General features: G+C 38.8%; 1 protein-coding gene across 5 annotated transcripts in view; it reads left to right on the top strand.

The window, feature by feature from the left end:
* fcho2 (FCH and mu domain containing endocytic adaptor 2) overlaps positions 1-24,324 on the top strand; it is a 136,531-nt gene that overhangs the window by 80,905 nt on the left and 31,302 nt on the right. For all 5 annotated transcript variants that reach the window (XM_053618399.1, XM_053618396.1, XM_053618397.1 and 2 more), the window contains 6 exons: positions 3,661-3,705; positions 12,359-12,428; positions 12,611-12,635; positions 12,994-13,050; positions 13,161-13,221; positions 16,285-16,454. In XM_053618399.1, the coding sequence (XP_053474374.1) occupies positions 3,661-3,705; positions 12,359-12,428; positions 12,611-12,635; positions 12,994-13,050; positions 13,161-13,221; positions 16,285-16,454 (428 nt within the window). The remainder of the gene's footprint in view (positions 1-3,660; positions 3,706-12,358; positions 12,429-12,610; positions 12,636-12,993; positions 13,051-13,160; positions 13,222-16,284; positions 16,455-24,324) is intronic.

Raw genomic sequence — 24,324 nt, 5'->3', positions numbered from 1 at the left:
TATCTACCATTTACATCAGAAATAACGTTATCAAAAGAAAAGGGCACAGTCTTACTTATCAAAATAGAAACTCCCCTGGACCTGGAATCAAAATTGGAGTGGAACATATGCGATGTCCAGCGAGCTTGGAGTCTGCATTGATCCCTGAGACGGAGATGAGTTTCCTGAAGAAATGCAACGTCAAGTTTTTGTAGTTTTAAATGTGTCAAAACCTGGGATCTTTTAATGGGACCATTCAGACCTTTCACATTCCAACTTAGGAATCTGAATGAGCTTCGGGTATTTTCCATCAACTTAGATTAGTACAGAATGGAGTACAGAGAGGTTGATATCAATAAGGAAAGGGGGGAAGAAAAAAAAAAAAGGAGAAAAACCCACAACAAAACAACACCACCCCACCACCCCACCCCCTCCACCACCCCCTGACCATCAATTATCTTCTCTCCATTCCCAAACAGTGGAGGCAGAACCCTACAACACTGGAACATCCGATGCTTGTGAACCGTACCTATTCTTGTTGTGTGAAGTCACTCCCGAGCAAAAAAAAAACAAAACACAGTCATTATGTATCACAGGCAACCTGTAGGTTTACATGGAAACTGATATAGTTGTCCACACCCGCATAGTTTTACAGTCCCATTACAGGTATTAATAAATTGGTTAACTGTTATGTAGACAGATTAAGATGGAGGATACCGTTCATTAAACCATCGTTGCGCTTTTTGGGGACAGTCGAATTGTAGCGTCTCATCACCGAGGTCTATCCGAAGGCGAGCATGGTATCTGAGAGAAGACCGCACATTTCTCTCACGCAAGCTGTTTCTCACCGCAGCGAAGGCCGCTCTCCTCTTAGCGACGCTGGAGCTGAAGTCAGGAAATATGAAGACCTTACGGCTCTGATGGAAAAGTTTCCCAATTCCTGCATCAAACAACTTTTTCTCTGTCGTGAAAGTAGTGAAACCGCAGAATCATCACTCTGGACCTCTGATTCTCTCGCTGCTCCTCCGAGGGTACGGGGCCAATGCGGTGCGCTCTATCCAGCAATGGAGCAGTCAGAAAGATTTCTGATCCGAGCACATCCTGGAAAAATTTAGACATAAATGTTACCAGATCGCTTCCTTCTTCTTGTTCCGGAATACCGATGACCCGGAGATTGCAGCACCGCGAGCAAGACTCTAAATCCTCAACTTTCTCGGTGAGTTGTTTGTTAGCCGAAGTTAGCTTCAGTACCGTCTGTTCCAGTGCTACAATGCGGTCACTGTAATCGTTCAGGTGCTGGTCAAGCTTGTCAATACGCCGTCCTTGTGATTCAATGCCTGATTTAAAACTCTCAAACGACACAACAACTGGGGCCAGAGCGGAGTCAATAGCTGCTTTCACTTGTACTGCGATGGTAGATATTAGCTCCGCTATTAAAGTGTTGCGGAGATTTTCCAAATCCAGCGGTAGCTTGTCACCATGACTCGTCGTGCTCGGTAAAGATTTAGGTTTCCGTAGTCTTTCAGAAGCCATAATTCCTTTCTGGTTATAGTCGTAGACCGAGTAATTGAAAGGGAGCGCACCAAATGCCTTAGAAAAGATTCTAGTTGCCTGAAAAGTACAATTAAAAGATAAAATGCTCGGGAGCTCACTCCACTCGTGCCTTCTCACTTATATGCTCAGCCGGAAGTCTCCAAGATTGCACAAAGTTGACCTGCATGTGAGGTGTGCCAGATAAAAGCCTTTGCAATACTACAGTTTGCCAATGAGCATATAGGCAAAGACTAGGCCTTTTGGAATATTGTGTTCTGGACAGACAAATCAAAGATAGAGTTGTTTGGGCACAGTAACAGCAGACATGTCTGGTGCAGACCAAAGACAGCTTTTCAAGAGAATCACCTTATACCAACTGTGAAGCATGTGCTAGAAATGTTATGGTTTGTGGTTGCTTTGCTGCCTCAGGGACAGTGTGCATTCATTGATTTAACTATGAATTCTGCATCATATCAAAGAGTGCTTGAAGATAATGTGAGGTCATCTGTCCAAAAGTTGAAGTTGAACTGAAAGTGGATAATGATCCTAAGCACACTAGCAAATCCACCAAGCAATTGCTCAAAAAGAAGAAATGGAGGGTTATGGAATGGCCTAGTCAAAGCCTGGAATTGAATGCCATTTGAAATGGGCGGTACATGTGAGAAAACTCTCAAATATCTTACATTTATTAATTTAGCAGACACTTTTATCCAAAGCGATTTACAAATGAGGAAATACAAGCAAAACAGTAATTCAAGCGGAGAACAATATAAGTAGTGCTGCCATGAAAGATTTATAATTGAGTTCTAGAGAAGCAAAGTGTGCACAGAGTAGAGGTGTCAGAGCTAGAGTTTATTTTTATTTTTTATTTTTATAAATAACGTGGCATTTTTAGGGTTTAGTTAAGTGCTCACGGAAGAGGTGGATCTTTTAACTGTTTTTTTTTTTAAATAGTGACAGATTCTGCGGTCTGGATTAAGGTTGGAAGTTCATTCCACCACTGAGGGACAGTTAGTGTGAAGGTTCTGGAAAGGGACCTTGAGCCACGCTGAGTGGGCACTATTAAGCGTTGGTCGTTAATTGATCGCAGATTGCGTATGGGACTATAAGCCTTAAGGAGAGTGTTGAGGTAGGGTGGTGCTGTTCCAGACAAGATCTGGTAAGTGAGCATCAGGGCCTTGAATTTGATACGGGCAGCTACAGGATGCCAGTGGAGGGAGATGAAGAGAGGCGTGACATGTGTCCTTTTGGGCTGGTTGAAGACGAGGCGTGCTGCTGCATTCTGAATCATTTGAAGGGTTTTGATGGAGCTGGCTGGGAGGCCCGAGAGAAGTGCATTGCAGTAGTCCAGTTTTGAGATGACAAGAGCCTGGACTAGTAGCTGTGAAGCCTGTTCGGTGAGAGAGGGTCTGCTTTTCTTGCAACTGAAAGAATATTGCATGGAAGAGTGGTCAGAAATTCCAGAAAGCTGACATTAGAAACTAGTGGAAGATTATGCAAAATGCCTAAAAGAAGTTATTTCTGCTAAAACGGGCAATACTAGCTTCTGAGGCCAAGGTTGTACTTACTTTTTCCACAGAAGAATATGACATCTGTTGATATTTCTGTTGAAAGATTTAGAAAGCTAATTTTCCTTGTGGTTTTGTTCAGGTATATCAATTTTATTAACAGACACTGTTTCAAAGATGATCAAATGTTTGCTTGTCCAAATATGTATATAAATAAAAGCCAACCGTTTCAATGGGGTGTACTTATTTTTTCACATGACTATAGATTAAATTGATTGATTAAAAATGGATTCTTAGTTTCATTACACTAAATACAATTTTAATAAAAGGTATTATGGATGCAAGTTGGCTAAATAATGCAATATTTTAAAAGGATAACTTGCAACTGTATACTGTTTATTTATTGTGATTTTAAAAAGTTGTGTTTTATGTTTTTTTGCACTTTAGAATTAATTTTCTAGCTAGATAGATGTACAGTTGTCTGTGTTTAAATTAGTCAATCATTGTGGGTATTTTTGAACTGTGTGAGTTTTATATGCTATGATTTCATGTGCTATAATTCTGAACTGCATTGCCACAACCAAATGCATTCCAAAATTGCACCACCTAATTATTTTCTTTTTGCTGTGTTTGCTTACAGGGCACATTGACTTTGAGGAATGCAATGTTTCTCTTACTACAGAAGGTATGTGACATTTATGGGTAAAAAGGTTAAATTTGTGGTCTTTTTGTGGTTAATTAGCTTAATCTCACACTGAAAAAAATAATATTCATGATTTAGCCATAGCATTTAAGATTTTTTGTCCCCTTGCTACAGAAATACAGGAGACACCTGAAAACTGAGCTTTTCTGCTTTATCCACTAAAGCACAAATAAAATTTATTCTGTGCAAAAAGCAGTTCATTGAAAGGAAAGGGCATGGTTAGTTACTTCTGCTCCATGCTGGTTTATCTAAATGACATTTGACCTGCGATGCAAACCTAGCTTGTTTGAGCCAATAGAATACTGTTTTTTCTCTTTAGACAATAACAAATATCTGCCTGTTAGGATTTTATTGTTCTGCCTTTAATTAAGGGTTTTCAATGGGATGGCCATGTCAAAAAGATTGATTGTGTGGATATTTTTTGTGTTGGTTTGGAAAATGATGATTTGGATCATTGGCTGCTGGAAGATAAAACCATGACCCAGTTGTAGCTTCTTGGCAGAGGCAGCCATATTTTTAATAAAACTCTCCTGGTGCTTCTTGGACTCCATAATGCCATGTATCCTTTAGAAAATCAATTCTGGCCCGAACGGAGCCCTGTAATTTATGGACCATAAATATATTTCACCAAAATAGTGTAGAAACAGATTCAATTGTATTTTTTTTTCTAATCTTGCCTAAGCTATTTATCTGCAAAGATCATGTGGAATAAGGTGCCAGTTTAACAAACAGAATAAAAAAAAGTCAGTTTGCCTATAGATGTCTAAAACCTTGCTTGCTAAGTGCAGTCTCATCACACAGTGAATGCTATACATTGATCAAGTTGTTGAATAGCTGCGTCGAAACAGTGAAACATAATTAAGCCTAATCAATCAAATTTGTTTTGATGCCAGCTATGAAAATGTTTGTGATGCTCCTGCATTGTTAGATCTTCAATTAAAAAGAGATCTACTAATGCAAATTAATTTGAAACTACTCTTATAGAATTTTAACTTAGCCTAACATGATCTATATATATATATATATATATATATATATATATATATATATACATACACACACACAGTATCTCACAGAAGTGAGTACACCCTTCACATTTTTGTAAATATTTGATTATATCTTTTCATGTGACAACACCTGAAGAAATGACACTGTGTTACAATGTAATGTAGTGAGTGTACAGCTTGTATAACAGTGTAAATTTGCTGTCCCCTCAAAATGACTAAACACACAGCCATTAATGTCTAAACTTCTGGCAACAAAAGTGAGTACACCCCTAAGTGAAAATGTCCAAATTGGGCCCAAAGTGTCAGTATTTTGTGTTTTCCAGCACTGCCTTAACCCTCTTGGGCATGGAGTTCACTAGAGCTTCACAGGTTGCCACTGGAGTCCTCTTCCACTCCTCCATGATGACATCACAGAGCTGGTTGATGTTAGAGACCTTGTGCTCCTCCACCTTACGTTTGAGGATGCCCCACAGACACTCAATAGGGTTTAGGTCTAGAGACATGCTTGGCCAGTCCATCACCTTCACCCTCAGCTTCTTTAGCAAGGCAGTGGTCGTCATCATGCTGGAATACTGCCCTGCGGCCCAGTCTCTGAAGGGAGGGGATCATGCACTGCTTCAGTATGTCACAGTACATGTTGGCGTTCATGGTTCCCTCAATGAACTGTAGCTCCCCAGTGCTGGAAGCACTCCTGCAGCCCCAGACCATGACACTCCCACCACCATGCTTGACTGTAGGCAAGACACACTTGTCTTTGTACTCCTCACCTGGTTGCCGCCATACACGCTTAACACCATCTGAACCAAATAAGTTTATCTTGGTCTCATCAGACCACAGGACATGGTTCCAGTAATCCATGTCCTTAATCTGCTTGTCTTCACCAAACTGGTTTCGGGCTTTCTTGTGCATCATCTTTAGAAGAGGCTTCCTTCTGGGACGACAGCCATGCAGACCAATTTGTTGCAGTGTGCGGCATATGGACTGAGCACTGACAGGCTGACCCCCCACCCCTTCAAACTCTGCAGCAATGCTGGCAGCACTCATATGTCTGTTTCCTAGACACAACCTCTGGATATGACGCTGAGCACGTGCACTCAACATCTTTGGTCGACCATGGCGAGGCCTGTCCTGAGTGGAACCTGTCGTGTTAAACCACTGAATGGTCTTGACCACCATGCTGCAGCTCAGTGTCAGGGTCTTGGCAATCTTCTTATAGCCTAGGCCATCTTTAGGTAGAGCAACAATTCTTTTTTTCAGATCCTCAGAGAGTTCTTTGCCATGAGGTGCCATGTTGAACTTCCAGTGACCAGTATGAGGGAGTGTGAGAGTGATGACACCAAATTTAACACACCTACTCCATATTCACACCTGAGACCTTGTAACACTAACAAGTCACATGACACCGAGGAGGGAAAATGGCTAATTGGGTGCAATTTGGACATTTTCACTTAGGGGTGTACTCACTTTTGTTGCCAGCAGTTTAGACATTAATGGCTGTGTGTTGTGTTATTTGGAGGGAACAGCAAATTTACACTGTTATACAAGCTGTACACTCACTACTTTACATTGTAGCAAAGTGTCATTTCTTCAGTGTTGTCACATGAAAAGATATAATCAAATCTTTACAAAAATGTGAGGCGTGTACTCACTTTTGTGAGATACTGTATAAATCATTACAAAATACTCTTTAGTTTATCAACAGCACTAAGATACTTCATGTGTGTGTGGGTGTGTGTATATATATACTTTGATCCTGCCACGAATTCCCTTGTGTGTGGCATTTAAAACTAAATATCTAACCTAACTCTCTACTGATGACAGCAAAGATTTTTTTTTTATATATGGGGAAGACTCATGGAATTAATCAATGATTTTTTCAGCACTGAGATAAGAGTCAGGGAAGGTCAACAATGAGGTTCCTGTGTGAATGTTGTGGCTGTATTTAGCCCCTCTTGTTTGGGGGTGCCTTCACAGTGTATGGGTCGGTGTCTTTTACAATCATGTTTACTGATAAAATATAATTTTTTTATAAAGCAACACAAGCAGAGAGTGCTACATGGGTGTCTATATATAGCCACTGGTGCTCATTGGACAAACTGGAGGTAAACATCAAATTATAAAGACGATATACTCCAAGGCACTCATGTGGTGAAGTAAAAAGCCTTTAATTAACCGGCCTAAATCATTAAAAACAATTTAAAGTGTAGATCTACACGTTTCAGCACGTTCGCCTCACACCTCCAGGGTCCGGGGTTCGATTCCCGCTGGGGCCATGTGTGTGCGGAGTTTGCATGTTCTCTCCGTGCTGCGGGGGTTTCCTCCGGGTACTCCGGTTTCCTCCCCCAGTCCAAAGACATGCATGGTAGGCTGATTGGTGTGTCGAAAGTGTCCGTAGTGTATGAATGGGTGTTTGAGTGTGTATGTGAGTGTGCCCTGCGATGGACTGGCACCCTGTCCAGGGTGTACCCCGCCTTGTGCCCGATGCTCCCTGGGATAGGCTCCAGGTTCCCCTGCGACCCTGAAGAAGGAATAAGCGGTAGAAGATGGATGGATGGATGGATGGATCTACACGTTTCGGCTACACAGCCTTCTTCAGGATACATATAAATTCTTCAAACAAGTCTTCTTAAGCTTCAAGTAATTATTGGATCATCAAAGACAGCTGGTCGATCTGTGGGAGTGGCTATAACTAGCCTCTTAATACAAAGCATAGCAACACAAAACTCATCTCATACATATGCATATACACACATCACAATATGAATATAAAAATATGACATAATTTTTATTTTTACACAGCCATCCATGAGGACATTGGGATCGTGTTTCTGTAGCTCAGTACTACCTGTCGACATGTAAATGTAATTTATTTATTTATTATTATAATTTTGGCCATATACAGAAATAACTAAAATTCTACCCAGGCCACGTCAGCATTTTTGTGAGACCCTAAAGGGCCGTAATCTAAGGCTATTCATTTTTTTAAACGTATTTAACAAATTATTAAATTTGATTAGCACCAATAACCAAAGCTCTGAAATTATAATAGGATATTTCTAAGAAAACTCAATCAAACAGAAAAAGAAACTATTTAAATATATGCACTATTAGATGATAGCATTTATTCTACTGATTAAATATTTTTTTTAATGGTTGCATTGATTTGTTTAATTACATTTAATTGGCCATTGCCTGCTATGGTGACATACAGGATTGACTAATTGGGATCATGCATTTTCACATTTCTGTTTGAAAATTACAAGTGCATCTCAAAAAATTTTAATATCGTGGAAACTTAATTTTTTTTCCGTAATTTAATTTAAAAAGTGGAACTTTCATATATTTTGGATTCATTACACATAAAGTGAAATATTTCAAGCCTTTTTTTGTTTTAATCTTGATTGTGGCTTTCAGCTCATGGAAATTAAAAATCCAGTATCTGAAAATATTAGATTAAAGAATTTATAATGCAGACATGTTAAGTTACTTGGTCGGGGCTCCTTTTGCACAAATTACTGCATCAGTGCAGAGTGGCATGGAGGCAATCAGCCTGTGGCACTGCTGAGGTGTTAGGGAAGCCCAGGTTGCTTTGATAGTGGCCTTCAGCTCATCTGTATTGTTGGGTCTGGTGTCTCTCATTTTCCTCTTGACAATACATGTCAGTACAACAGTCAAGCAAGTTAGCTGGTCAATCAAGCACAGTAATACCATGGTCAGATACTAGTAGTTTTGGCACTGTGGGCAGGTGCCAAGTCCTGCTGGAAAAGGAAATCAGCATCTCCATAAATCTTGTCAGCAGATGGAAGCATGAAGTGCTCTAAAATCTCCTGGTAGATGCTGCAATGACTCTTGAATTGAGAAAACAAAGTGGACCAACAACAGCAGAAGACATGGCACCCCAAATGATCACCGACTGGAAACTTCCCACTGGACAACTTGGATTCTGTGCCTCTCCACTCTTCCTCCAGTCTCTGGGACCTTGATTTCCAAATGAAATGCAAAATTTACTTTCATCTGAAAATTTATTGTGGTTGTGTGTACTGAACCAGTCTGAGAGATTAAAGACTCAGGAAACCTTTGCAGGTCTTTTGAATTAATTAGCTGATTATAGGTTTTCTCCAGTTGACATTTCTCTACTATAAATTCTTTATTGTAATATTTTGAGATACTGGATTTTTATTTCCATGAGCTGTAAGCTGCAATCATCAATAATGATAATGAGTCTTTATTAATCACATATACATTTCAGCACAGTGAAATTCCTTTCTTCGCATACCCCAGCATGTTAGGAAGTTGGGGTCAGAGCGCAGGGTCAGCTGTGATACAGCGCCCCTGGAGCACAGAGGGTTAAGGGCCTTGCTCGAGGGCCCAACAGTGGCAGCCTGGCAGCGCAGGGACTTGAACCCCTGACCTTCCGATCAGTAACCCAGAGCCTTAACTGCTATGCCCCCACTGCAAAAAGCACTTGAAATATTTCACTTTATGTGTAATGAATCTAGAATATATGAAAGTTCCACTTTTTGAATTAAATTATGGGAAAAAATTTAATTTTCCACTATATTCTAATTTTTTCAGATGCACCTGTACAAGAAAGATGTAGCATAGACATATGAGAGCCACTGAGGTAGCCTGCTGGAGGTTTACTACATTAAGAGGAAAAGTATATTAACAAGATGTAAGGTGTATTTTTCCCCTGTTATGAACACAGAATTTTAATTATTTTCAGTGGAACTGTTATAAAGGTATTTTATGGCAATCTCATTAATATGGTAAGGTGGTTTGAAGGAAGATTGCACCTTAAAACGATCATGTGTTTTTAGTTTTTTTTATACATTGCCTCACCACACCGAACATAATTCTTTAGAACATATGGCTGAATTATTTTAGATTTGAGCATGATTTGATTTTGGTCTTGATTTTGACACATTAGAGATTAGAGTGTTTCACTGCCAAATACAAGTATACAGGAGAATGAAATAACATTCTCCAAGGCCTTGGTGCAACATTACAGAAGTCACAGACAGCAGTGTACACAATCAACAATACAGTGCAAAAATTAAGGGACAGAAAATGGCAGTACACAATATACAGTACAAGGAATACAATTATGAGGACAAAACAAATACGAACAAAGGGGACAACACAATAAATACAACACAAGACATTAACTACAGCACACAGCATAGTGATGTGGTGTGTGGTGATTATCACCACGAAAAGCATAGATGCCCCTGAGTTATACAAATGAAATGACTCAAGCAGTAACTGACAAGTAATACTGGTGTAGTTGGGCAGTACATATAGTGACATTCCTGAGTAGGCATATGTGAGATAGGTGTAGCATTGACAGGGAAGAAGAATAGGGGATAGGGTGGTTAGTAGTTAAAGTGGGTAGTGTGTGGTGGAGGTGTGTCCATTAATTCAGAGGGAGGTGGTTAGCAGATGGCTTATTATTGAGGGTCGTGATAGCTTGTGGAAAGAAGCTGTTCCAGAATCTGGTGGAATTCGCCTAGACACTTTGGTATATCACAAAGAGTTTATAGGATGGATATGCAGGGTCAGCCACTATTCTGGTGGCTATACATCCTTTGTTTTATAATGAGCAGGTTTGTTTTGTAATGAGCAGGTGTACAGGTGTTCTTGTTAAAGTCACCAGTGAGAGTTTGTGTGTATACAGTCCCCTTTGAAACTATTGGAATGGCCAGGCCAATTCATTTGTTTGTGCTATACCTCAAATACATTTGGGTTTGAGATCAAAAGATCGATATGAGACAAGAGTTTAGGATTTCAGCTAGTTCCTGGTATTTACATCTAAGTGTGTTTAAACAACATAAAACATAGAACCTTTTGTATCAGACCATCCAATTAGACGAGCAAAAGTATAGGAACAGATAATTGTTGACGGAAAGTAAACAAAATTTTTTTTTTTTTAAAACACTTAATATTTGGTTGCATATCTCTTGCTTGCAATAGCTGCATGTCATTGACATCACCAAACTAGTTTCTTTTTGCAGGCTATTTCCGCAGCCTCTTTCAGTTGATGTTTGTTTAGGGTGGTTTCTCCCTTCAGTGTCCTCTTCAGGAGGTGAAATGCATGCTCAGTTGGTTTAAGGTCTGGTGATTGACTTGGCCAGTCTAAAACATTCCACTTTTTCCCCCAATAAAGTCCTTTGATGAGTTGGCAGTGTGTTTTGGATCATTGTCTTGTTGCATAGAGAATGATCATCCCAATTAATTTGGATGCATTTCTCTCTTACTCAGAAGATTCCTGTAAACTTCTGAATTCATTCTGCTGTTACCATCACGAGTTACATCATCAATAAAAAATAGTGATCCCATTCCAGAAGCAGCCATACAAGCCTAAGCCATAATACTACCTCCACCATGTTTCAGATATGAGCTTGTATGTTTTGGATCATGAGCAGATCCTTTCTATCCCTTTGCTTGAGGTTAACCTTTACTCCAGAACTTTTGTGGAATTTTTGTGTTTCGTTTTCATCTCTGTATTTCTTTGTGAATTCCAATCTGGCTTTCTGGTTCTTACTGTATGTGAGTGGTTTGCATCTTGTGGTATGGCCTCTATATTTCTGATCTTGAAGTCTTCTTCAAATGGTGGATTGTGATACCTTCACCCCTACCCTGTGGAGATTGTTGTTGATGTCACTGACTGTTGTTTTGGGGTTTTTCTTCACAGCTCTCACAGTGTTTACATTATCAACTGCTGTTATCTTTGGCAACCCCATTTGGTGTCTGTTGCTCAGTACACCAGTGGCTTCTTTGTTTTTCAGGACATTCCAAATTTTTGTATCGGCTATGCCCAGTGTTTGTGCAGTGCCTCTGATTGGTTTTCCTTCTTTTCTTAACTTCAAAATGGCTTGCTTTTCTCTCATAGACAGCTCTCTGATGTTCATTTTGGCTTATCCTTTTTAACAACAAATACAGTCTTCACAGGTGAAACTGAAGGCAAAAACCAAGAGTAGATGTTCAGAGCTATGTATTGTTTAAACAGTCAATCTTACAGGACACACCTGGGTAACAACAAAACACCTGTCAGTCACATGTTACAGTATTTTTGCTCTCCTAAAAATTGTGTGGTCTGATACAACTGTGCTATGTTCTATGTCGTTTAACACATCTACATATAAATACCAGGAAATAAAAGCTGAAATTCTACACACGTATTTGATATCAAACAATGAATTTGAGACAATAGATCAGAATTTCAGCTTTTTATTTTCTGATGTTTACATTTGAATGTGTTGAACAACATAGAACATTTGGTGGCAGACCACCCAATTTTTATGTGAGCAAAAGTATAGGAACAGATATTCTTAAAGAAAATATCACTTTTATATATAATATTATATATAAGAGAGCACTCTCATCTGCATACATATGTGTCATCATAGGATAAAGGTGTTCAGCTGGAATCATTTTGTATTGATTTGCAATGATCCTTACCTCTGAGGAGACACGTGGAATTAAACCACACCAACAAAACGTCTTATACAGCATAACAGAGGCACCTTTTTCCTTTATTTTGTCACCCATCTGTTTGTGTATATTGTTGTTTGTCAGAAGGTGTCTTGAAATTGCACTGCATGACATCACTAAATTTGTGTATCTAGGTGCTAAATCTAGAAAGAGGAAGGCCTTTGCCATTCCAGGGCGAAGAAAAGACAAGGATACAGATTCCACGTAAATGAGAACTACTCTTTTTTTGCTGTGTATTGCAGTCTATTACCTCCCAAAATAATTTATTGCATTTTTTAATTTAATAGTTTGGCTATATGAATTTACTGTTTTTGTTTTATGTAATACTAGAATTCATTTATTGTTTAAGTGATTTGTAATTATAATTACTTTTTCTTTTAACTCAGTGAATCTACAGAAGTCGAAAATACTGTGAGTATTCCTTTTTTTTTTTTCTTTTTCAGATATTTGTGAAGCAGGGCCTAAATTCTACTGACTGTTTTGAGTGGTTTCCTTTGCCATTTTGTATTAACATCTACACTTAATTAAAACATTTCAGGTTGTAAAAGATAAAATGTGTAAATGTGGGGCTATGAGTAATATAAAATGAATAAATACAGAGAAAAAATAAAACATTAGAACAAATTTAGAGGAATGGTGCATGTAGTAGACTTTTCCTTAAAAATTTATATCAGCTCAATTTTTTTTTTTAGATATTAAGCTGAACAATTCTTGTAATGTACGACTGCATGAATTTAAACAGAATTTTACATTCTTATATTTTGTACAGAACACAGCCAATGGAGCTCCCTCAGATATCTATGGACCCATAGATTTTCAAAATGCTGTAAGTTATGAGCAATTGTTGCAAAATTGTCTATATAATAATAAATTAAATATGTGTGGGAGGAAAAAAAGTAACTAATATAGTGTTTAACCTGCACTCTTTTGTCCTAGAATGTGCCTCAGGTGGATGAAGAGGGTTTCTGTATCAGACCGGAATTCAGTGAAAACGATATCCTTTATCCATGGTTGTCTGCCAAATTAGCTTGTCTACTTAGTTTTAAAATTATACTGATTTGGTCATACTGATTACTTATAGTTACAGTCTCCTCCAAAAATAATTGGAAAGGCAAGGCCAATTAATTTGTTTGCTATACACCAAAGAAATTTAGGTTTGAGATCAAAAGATGGATATGATACGAGAGTTTAGGACTTCAACTTTTATTTCCTGGTATTTACACCTAGATGTGTTAAACAATATAAAACTGAACATTTTTCATCAGACCACCCAATTTTTAAGCGAGCAAAAGTATAGGAACAGATAAATCTTCAAGTAAATTAAAGTAAATAACACTTAATATTTGCTTGTAACATTTAATTTTGGAATGTATGTGTGTTAATATGTTATTGTGACGCTTTTCCATTAGCGGATATATAGGACTATAAGGGAGTAGTTCAAAATATGTTACAGCCTTGAAAACATTCAGTTTTGTGGAATCAGTCTGAAGCTTTATCTAGGAAACATGCATGTTTCTGTTACTTTTAGCTTCTAAAAAGTGTACTGTATGTGTCACTTAATATGTAATTATTTGTTTGTTGTTAATTATTTGTGTCTACATGCATTCATGGAGCACTTTATTAGGAACACTATGATAACAAGTGTAGGGCATCCCTTTGCCCTGAGTTCTTAATGGCATGGATTCCAAACAAAAATGGATTCATGAAATGTTGGAAACATTCCTTTGACATTATGGTCCATGTTGACATCATTGCATCACACAATTCCTGCAGATTTTTCAGGTGCATTTTGCTTTTTGGGATTCAGATCCAGTAACTGGGAAGTCCACTGAAGAACATGTTCATGAAACCGGTTTATGACGACTTTTGTTTTGTGACATGGTGCATTATCATGCTGCATGTAGCCATTAAAAGATGGGTAAATTGTGGTCATGTAGGGATGCACATGGTTAGCAACAATACTCAGATAGGCTGTGACATTCAATTGCTAATTGATTCGTATTAACGGGCCCAAATATGCTGAGCAACCATTCCCCACATCATTACACCACCTACACCTGCCTGGACTATTGACACAAGGCAGGTTGGATCCATGGATTCATGCTGTTGGTGCCATATTCTGACCCTACCATCTGAGTGCCCCAGGAGAAAGCAAGATTCATCACACCAGGCTACATTTTTCCAGTCTTCAACTGTACAGTTTTAGTGAGCCTGTGCCCACTGCAGCCTCAGCTATCTGTTCTTTGCTGACAGAAGTTTAACTTGATGTGGTCTTTTGCTTTAGACCATCCACCTCAAGGTTCATTGTCTGTTATCAGGTACACCTAGGTCACCTTTGGTTATGCTCTCCCCTCTGAAAGTATTGGAACAGCAAGGCCAATTCTATTTTTTTTTCGCTATATATTGATGACATGTGGGTTTGAGATCAAAAGATGAATGAGATAATAGATCAGAATTTAAGCTTTCATTTGTTGATATTTACATCTAGATGTGTTAAACAACTTAAAAATTGGCACCTTTAGTGGTAGATCACCCAATTTGTGTGCAGAAGAATAGGATAGTCTTGTAGTAAATAACACTTGATATTTAGTTATAATACTTAATTATTTTAATACTAATACTGTAATACTTAATATTTGTTTGCATATACCTTGCTTGCAATAATTGCATCAAACTTGTGACCCACTTACCAAACTGTTGCATTTTTCTTTTGTGTTGCTTTGCCAGGCTTGTACTACAACTTCTTTCAGTTGTTGTGTGTTTTGTGGGGGTTTTTCCCTTCAGTCTAGTCTTCAGGAAGTGAAGTGCATGCTCAGCTGGGTTAAGGTCTGGTGATTGACATTGGCCAGTCTAAAACCTTCCACTTTTTCCTCCTGATGAAGTCCTTTGTTGTGTCACTCTAATGAGTGGTTGGCATCTTGTGGTATGGCCTCTATATTTCTGTACTTGAAGTCTTCTTCGAATGGTGGATTGTGATGCATCTGATACATACATGTGATACATCTACCCTGTGAAAGTTGTTGGTGATATCACTGACTGCTGTTTTCATGGTCGACCTGTTCCATGTCTGGTTGTTAGTACACCAGTGGTTTCTTACTTTTTCGGGACATTCCAAATTGTTATATTGGTTATGCCTAATGCTTGTGCAATGGCTCTGATAGATTTTCCCTCTTTACTCATGGCTTGCTTTTCTCCCATAGACAGCTCTCTGGTCTTCATGTTGGTTAGTCCTGTTTAACAACAAATGCAGACATTCAGAGCTATTGATTCTTTAAAGTTTAAACAATCAGTTTACACAGGGGACACCTTGCCAGCAAGAAACACCTATCAGTCACATGTTTCGTATTTTTGATCACTTGAAAAAGTGTGTGGATTCAAACAAAAGGTGCCATGTTCTAAGTTGTTTAACATATCTAAATGATCTAGATGAGGAAATGAAATCTGAAATTCACCTTTTCATCTATTGATTTCTAACCCAAATGTCTTAATTGTATAGTGAAAACAATAGAATTGCTTTTGTTGTTCAGATACTTTCAGAAGGGACTGTACATTAGTGGACAGGGACCATCACTGACCAGATAATACTGGGTAGTGGATCATTGTCAGGACTGCAGACACACTGACATGGTGGCATGCTTTGTGGGTGTTGAGATGCAGCAGTGTTGATGGGATTTTTAAACACCTCATTGTTTCTCCACCAACCAAAAATATAAACATCTGTTCTGTTGAAGCTCTGATGAATGGCTAAAAAATTATTAACACAAATCGTGCATATAAAAATGAGCTAAGGTTTCTAACTGTACACATACATGCTGGAGTAACAAGGTAAATGTGTCTAATAAAGTGACCAGTAAGTGTCCACTGTGCTTATAGCAATGCTGCTCTTCCTGGTAAACTTGTACTTACTAAAATGCTACTACAAGTTTGGTGTCACTGTTGTGCAAAAAATGGGTCACCACCCAAATAATATCTGACCAGCCAAACTATTTGTACCTAATAAACAGGCACTATATACACAAACATATATCCGGCATGATTCCTTAATGATTCCATCTACATACCAAAGAAAACAACTCTTCATCCAGTGATTCAGATGAAGAAGATGAGCGCAGAAAATTTCATGTGGAAATCAAACCCGTGCAACCCAATAGTGGCACACAGCAGCACAAAGCAACCATTGACGAGCTGAAGGCTTCAATTGGAAACATAACCCTTTCCCCCTCTGCTACAGTAAGACATACACACATGCACACATGCACAGAAATACAGGAGTATGTAAAAACAAACATGGGTAGTTACAGGTATGAACCACAAAGAAAAACATACATCACGTGTAGCTTCCATTCATCCCATTATTGACCGTTCAGCCCCACTCCACTCTCTTTCACTCATACTCTCCCTCATCATCTCTATGGCCCTCCATCCTCTGTTGACTTTACTGCCAATAGAGGGCAGTACATTACTATTATCTCTCTTCATACTACCACCTGATAAGTAGCTCTTAGAAATGTACTTACAAAGTTTTCATGCCTGATGTTATAGATGTGGTTTGACATCATGAGTTTTTTGTAGTAATAGAGGTTTCCCTTTTACTCACAGCATATATAGTCATGTGATAAAATAAGTACACCCCAGGGAAATTGTTGTCTGTTTTAACATATTTGGACAAGCAAACATTTGATCATCTTTGAAACAGTACCTATTAATAAAGCTGATGTAATTGAACAAAACCACCAGGAAAAATAGCTTTTTCAATCACTTATTCAACAGAAATATTAATAGATGTGATATTCTATGGAAAAAGTAAGTAAACCCTTGGCATCAGAAGCTAGTATTGCCACCTTCATGTAGGCGTTTTGCCTAATTGTCCACCAGGCTTGTTGGAATTTTTGACCACTTTTCCATGCAATATTCTTTCAGTTGCAAGATGTTTGAGGGTTTTCTTGCATGTACTACCTGTTTCAAACCCAACCACAGCATTTCAATGTCAAATCTGGGCTTCGACTAGGCCATTTCATAACCCTCCATTTCTTCTTTTTGAGCCATTCCTTGCAGGATTTGCTAGCGTGTTTAGGATCATTATCCTGTTGAAAGGTCCACTTTCGGTTCAATTTAAACTTTCGTACAGATGGCCTCACATTATCTTCAAGAACTCTTTGATGTGATGGAGAATTCATAGTTGTATCAATGAATGCGAGCTGTCCAGTCTGTGAGAAAGTGAAGCAACCCTAAGCCATAATATTTCCACCATAGGTTCTTCACAGTTGGTATGAGGTGCTTCTCCTGAAAAGCTGTGTTTGGTCAGCGCAAAACATGTCTGCTGTTACTGTGGCCAAACAACTCCTGTCTTTGATTTGTCTGTCCAGAGCACATTATTCCAAAACACCTGGTCTTTGCTCAATTTACTCACTGACAAACACTGTAGTTTTTTCCTGGTACACCTTCCATGGAAGTCAAATTTGTGCAGTCTCTTTCTGATTGTAGAAGCATGCACTTTGCAAGACTTACTAGCAGGTCCTGCAATGAATTTTTGATAGATGTGAGAGGTATAAATGAGACAGGTTCCACCTGCACTCCCTAAGCAGGTTCTAATCACTGGCACCTAATCTTGAACACCTGATTCTAATTTTATGGATTTGAAGGTGTGATAAATGTAGGGGTGTACTTACTTTTTCCATGTGTCTAATATGTTTTTTTGTGCATTTAAATTGTGAAAATTACTAGAGAATGTCAATTGTATGTGTCATTTGGTAGAGTGTATCAACTTTATTAATAGACACTCAGTGTGTTTACATGGACAACAATAATCCAATATTAACCTGATTAAGACAATACTCTGACTAAGAAGCTACCATGTAAACAGCAATTTTTAATTACCTTAATCTGATTAAGGTCATACTCGAAGTAAATACAAATCGAATTAAGACATGTGGAGTATTCCTGTTTTAGTCGCATTATCTACGTGTATTACAGACATGTACACACTTTAATCACATTATTAACGTCATGTGAGAGTTTTCACCACATTTTGTGACAGGACACGATCACACACGGCAGTGCTCAACTGTTTTACAGCAAACAAGAGAGCTGGGCTGCATCCGAAACCGTGTACTTACCTACTATAGGCCTATAGTAGGCAAAGTGCATGTATCTCGGCTACTATATAGTAGGTAAGTACGCGGTTTGGGACGCAGCCCACGGCTTCAAGCGGTCGACTATTTGCAAGTACAGCATGACAAATAATTAACCGCACTTGAAGTGTTCGTACAAATTTTAAATAAAAACACCCAAAACTGTATATATGGTACCATAACGAAGACAAACTGTATGTCGATACCTGAAATTCTAGAGGGAATGTAATGACGTGTGCTGTTAATCGATCTCTGTTCTATAACATGTACAACAGGAACATGAAAGGAGTATTCTAAAAGTGACTCATGTAAAGTCTCATGAAAAACCTTAATCAAAATATTGTCTTACTCAGAATAAGGTCAATAATTAGATTAATGCTGTCCATGTAAACGTAGTCACTGTTTCAAAGAGGATAAAAGGTTTGCTTGTCCAAATATGTGAAAATAAATAAACACAAACCATTTCCATGGGGTGTACTTATTTTTTCACATGACTGTATGTAGACATTTGTAATGAAAAATGCTAATGAAAACAAAGAGGAGTGATTTGTAAATGTACTTTGACTTGTATTTAAACAACAATTGTATAAAGACAAGGTATTTGATGTTTTACCTAATTAACTGCATAGTTTTTTGAAGGTAAATTTGAAATCGATGCATGTAAGATGTTCCAAAAAAGTGGGACAGGGGCAATTTAGGACTAATAGTGATGTGACAAGTTGAAATAAGAAGGTGATGTGAAATAGGTGAGGCAATCGTCTAATCATAGTATATAAGGAGCCTCTAAAAATGGCCTAGTCCTTCAACAGCAAGGATGGGCCGAGGTATGCCAATCTGCCAACAGTCAGTGTCAGTGAATAATCCAACATTTTGAGAACAACATTCCCCAAAGACAAATCGGTAGGATTTTGGGCATTTCACCTTCTACAGTGCACAATGTAATTAAAAGATTCAAGGAATCCGGTCAAATCTCGGTGTGTAAAGGCCAAGGCCGAAAACCACTTCTGAATACATATGATATTCGATCCCTCAGACTTCAATGTCTTAAAAACCATCATGGGTATGTAATGGATATCCTGACATGGGCTCGGTAATACTTTGGTAAACCTTTGTCAGATAACACCATTTGCCACTGCATCCACAGGTGCAAGTTAAGGCTTTACTATGCAAAGCAGAAGCCATACATCAACACTGTCCAGAAGTGTTCATCTGTGAGGGAACCATTAATTCAGAAAGATATGTACACATTTTGGAGCAACATATGCTGCCATCCAGAGCATGACAACTCCAATCCACATTCTGCCTGGATTACAAGCGCATGGTTGCGTAAGCAGAGCGTGGGTGTTAGCATGGCTTGCCTGCAGTCCTGACCTGTCTCTGATTGAAAATGTGTGGCACATTATGAAGTGCAAAATAAGGCAACGAAGGCCCTGTGCAGTTGAAGAAATACATAACGGATGAATGGGGGAAAATTCCACTTGCTAAACTTAACCAACTGGTGTCTTCAGTGTCCAAACGCTTAATAAGTGTTATTTAAAAAAAGGTGATGTTACACAGTGGTAAACAGTCGACTTTCCCAACTTTTTTGGAATGTGTTGCAGTAATCAGATTTGGAAATGAGTGTATATTTTCACAAATAAATTTAATTCACAAAGTAAAACATCAAATAATGTGTTAATAATGTGTTTTCCATATAGTACAGGGTCATTTGAATTTTCAATTTTTTTTTTTTTTTTTTGCATTTTCCATACTTTTTCAGAATTGGGGTTATAAATAAGATATGGTATCCAATCCAACTACAGTTCCCTCTCTTCTTATTTTTAGGTTTTTATGTATATTAAAGCATTTAAATTTTCCTCTCACACGCTTTTACTCCTTTAGAATAGCAAATGAATGCATATGTCTCCTCTTCACATGTATCTAGGTGCATATGTATTCAGTAAGCTTGTTTAGACACGGCTATTTTTGTTTGAGACCTTCCCTGCTTACTGTGTTTGCTGTATACAGTAAACACTAACATGCATCTTGCAGGGGTCAACTTTTTCTTTTTGCCAACCTAAAGTATTGGTTTTGTTCATGTCCTAAATGCCTAAATGTCCTGTTGCCTTTTACACCAAAATAACACTTCTGTCAAATGCAAAGGGTGGAAGGCTAAATATAAAGACAGGATCTTAGAAGAAGCCTTTATTTGTCAAATAAAGCACAGTGCAATTCTTTTCTTCGCATATCCCAGTTTGTTAGGAAGTTGGGGTCAGATCGCAGGGTCAGCCATGATATGGAGCAGAGAAGGTTAAGGGCTCAAGGGCCCAACAGTGGCAGATTGGAGGTGCTAGGGTTTGAAACCCAACCTTCTGATCAGTAACCCAGAGCCTTAACCAATGAACCACCACTGCTCCTTCACAGTAGATGGATGTGGAGAAATACAGGAGTGTAGTGAGAGTTTGGTTTCGGCCTTGTCACGCAATTTGTCTCTCTTCCCATGTAACTAAATGTGTGAAAGCCTACCCAATATAAAGTCCAATTCCAATTATTGGAAGGCCTTTTTTTTTGCTATACATTGAAGACATTTCAGTTTGAGAACAAAAGATGAATGAGTTGATAAATCAGAATTTAATTTTTCATTTCCTGATACATTTCACATCTAGATGTGTTAAGCAACTTAGAACATGGCACCTTTTTTGTTTGAACGCAGCCATTTTTCAACTGATCAAAAATATAGGAACATGTGATTGACAGGTGTTTTTTGTTGCCCAAGTGTACCCTGTTAGATTGATTGATTGAACAATTAATAGCTTTGAATATCTGCTCTTGGTTTGAGTCCTTGTTTCCACATGTAAAGACTGCATTTGCTATTAAAAAGGATAAAACAACATAAAGATCATAGAGCTGTCTATGGAAGAAAAGCCATTTTGAAGCAGTTGAGGCAGAAACATTGTGAAAGCTGGGAAGAAAAATGTTCAATGGAAATATTTGCTGGGAGCTTTCAAGAGAGGACAACATTATCAGCTGTGGTGACTGCCCATCCAGTCATTCCTTCTCTACAGATAAGTGTCTTGTAGTGGGACTGTGCTCATTTTCTCATCTTCCTCCCTTAGGCGCTGCACAAATTCACAGCAGTCATGCTTGTCATGATCCATAGGTTCAGGGTCAGAGAGCTTAATGGCAATGTTGCTTGCAGGTGCTTTCTCAGTGATCAGAGTCAATGTTTCATATCCATTTTTATCTTTTTATCACCTGAAATGCTTCCTTGGCTTCTTCTGTCCAAGTTAATGTTTCACTGGATTTTGGGTCAACTTTAAGTAGGTGGTAGAGTGGTGTGGAGTGAAATGCGTATTCAACCCAGTGTCGGTTGAACCCAGAAAAGAAAGCTTTCACCTATGTAGAGAGTGGAGTGTTTTGACTCGCAGTGCTTTACTCATGTAGCATCTCTGTGTCTTGGTGTCAGCTTTTGTCCCAGATACACCACTTCCTGTTTGACCAGTTAAGCTTTTCTCCTGCTGGCTTTGTGTCCCTTTCTTGCAAGGAAGACCAAAAGTGTTTGAACATACTTTTTGTTTTGTTCCTCTGTTCCTGAAGCAACCAATAGGTCATCAACATATTGCAAGGTCTTGTAGCTGAGACAGTTTATGATCTCCATTAAATGTTTCCTCAATGCCTGATGGTACAGAGTTGGAGAGTTATGTAGCCCTTGTAGCAGGTGTGTCCAGATATATTGCACTTACTGACTTTTTCTGAATGCCATTCACTTCGAGCTCACTGACGATGGCCAGCACCCCTTTTTTGACTTCTGAGTTGATGGGGTACTGTCCTGAAAATGGAGGTGCATTGACTTTGAGCTTAACTGTTTCCATTTGAAGAAGTTCTGTTTCATTCTTAGATTTAGTCCAGATTAGATGATCATGGAACACAGGAGCTTCTGTTTCCACATTTCTGCGCTACAATGAGGGTCGTTTGTTCTTTGGGAAATCAATGGATTCAGCAATGTCAATTAGCAATGTCCATTTCTCAAACATTACCAATGACTTTGCCTTGCAAAAAATGGGTATGCGTTGTGCTGGGACCAATGATCAGGGGAAGTGAGTCAGTCTTTGGGATTGAAAATTGTGTGCCATCAGCTTCTGTGGATAGAATTGTTTCTTCAGTCAGAGGAAATGCATATATATTGTCCACAGTGGTTATCTGTGCCCCACGTGCACAAGAAAGTAAAATTGTGTTTCTTGAATACCCACTAGAACTGTTAAATACAAGCCATCTTCTTTTTGTTTGAGGGCAGCAGAGATAGATTACAATGAGGGGTGTTCTAAAAATTTGGCTGTTGAGAAGTTGGCCTAGAGTCCAGTAGGTGGCACTGAGTGCCTTCAGGAAGAGACTGGAAGTGCTCCACCATATTGTCAGCAGGGGGCACACTGGCTGCAGCACAGCTTTCAGCTGCTTTCTTTTCCCTGCATTCTCTGGCCAGGCTCTTTGCAGCATTGGCAGGTTCCAGCTCTCCTCTATGTTTTTTCCACTTTCGATTGCTATTTCCTTCATCCTCATCTCGTGGCTGCGAGGCAGATACTAGCATGACTCGGTACTTCCCCTTCTCAGCTGCTTCTACTTGTAGTGCAGCCAGACAAATTTGAAAGTTCATTGTGCTCGTTCTGAGTTTGAGCAGCTACTTTTTACCTTGAAGAACAGATTTTCTGATAGGGTCATCTAGATACATGCTGATCAGAGGGATAAGTGAGGAGCCGTCTCTCATCCATTAACATACTGTGTTCCCTAAAACACTTTTTCAGTCTCTGTCTGTAATCTTCAACGGACTCATTTAGTTTCTGTGAACAGGCTCTACCCAGTTCCTACAGGGTACCCAGTTTCATTCTGTCCTCTGGTTTTGCCCCAGCAAAAATACTTCATAAATATCTCTCACATCCATATTGTATACTTTGTACACTTTCCAGGCTGTTCTTCTGGCACAACTGTGGTTATGGCTCATTCCATCCAGCAGGTCATCAGGTCATCCAGATTGATCCAGGCTCACAGGCACCATAAATTTGTCTTTTACACCAGAATAACAAATGCAAAAGGGTGAAAGGACAAACCTGGAGACAGGATCTTCACCATAGATTAATTTCCTTTGCAAGTTCTTCAGATGGAGAATTACGGGAGAGTTTGGTTTCGGCGTTGTCACACAACTTCTCCCTTCCTGCCTAACTAAATGTGTGAAAGCCTACCCAACATTTAACAAGTATATAACCAATACATAACAATCGGCATAAAGAGAATAAAACATATTTTAAGCATAAGAGAAAGGAAAGTAAATTCAAAGAATTCCACACTAAATGCTAGTATTAACTTATGAAATATTTACATGTCAGCCAAAAGATCTGTATTCACTGACTACGTTTACATGGACAGCAGTAATCTAATTATTGACCTTACTCTGAGTAAGATAATAATGTGATTAAGGTGTTTACATGAGTCGCTTTTAGAATACTCCTGTCATGTTCCCGTTTTACATGTTTTAGAACATAATTAGATTAACAGCCCGCGTCATTACGTCACCGCGCCACGCCATCCGACGTCCCTCCAGAATTTCACGTATCAACATACAGTTCGTCTTCGTTATGGTACCGTATACGGTTTTGGGTGTTTTTATTAATTTTTTTTTACGAACGCTTTAAGTGCAGTTAATTATTTGTCATGCTATACGTGCTAATAGACAACTGCTTGAAGCGGTGGGTGTGTCCCAAATCGCATAGTTACCGTCTATATAGTAGCTGAGATACATGTATTTTTCCCCACTACAGGCCTATAGTAGGAAAGTATGCGATTTGGGACACAGCCGAACTCTCTTGTTCGCCGTAAAACGTAAAACTGCTGTGTGTGATCGTGTCCTGTCGCAAAATGCGGTGAAAACTCCAACACGACGTTCATAATGTGATTAAGGTGTTTACATGTCACTACTACACGTCCATAATGCGACTAAA

This window comes from Ictalurus furcatus, chromosome 28 (assembly GCF_023375685.1).
Source record: "Ictalurus furcatus strain D&B chromosome 28, Billie_1.0, whole genome shotgun sequence".
Taxonomy (NCBI): domain Eukaryota; kingdom Metazoa; phylum Chordata; class Actinopteri; order Siluriformes; family Ictaluridae; genus Ictalurus; species Ictalurus furcatus.
This window is presented reverse-complemented; position numbering and strand designations above follow the sequence as displayed.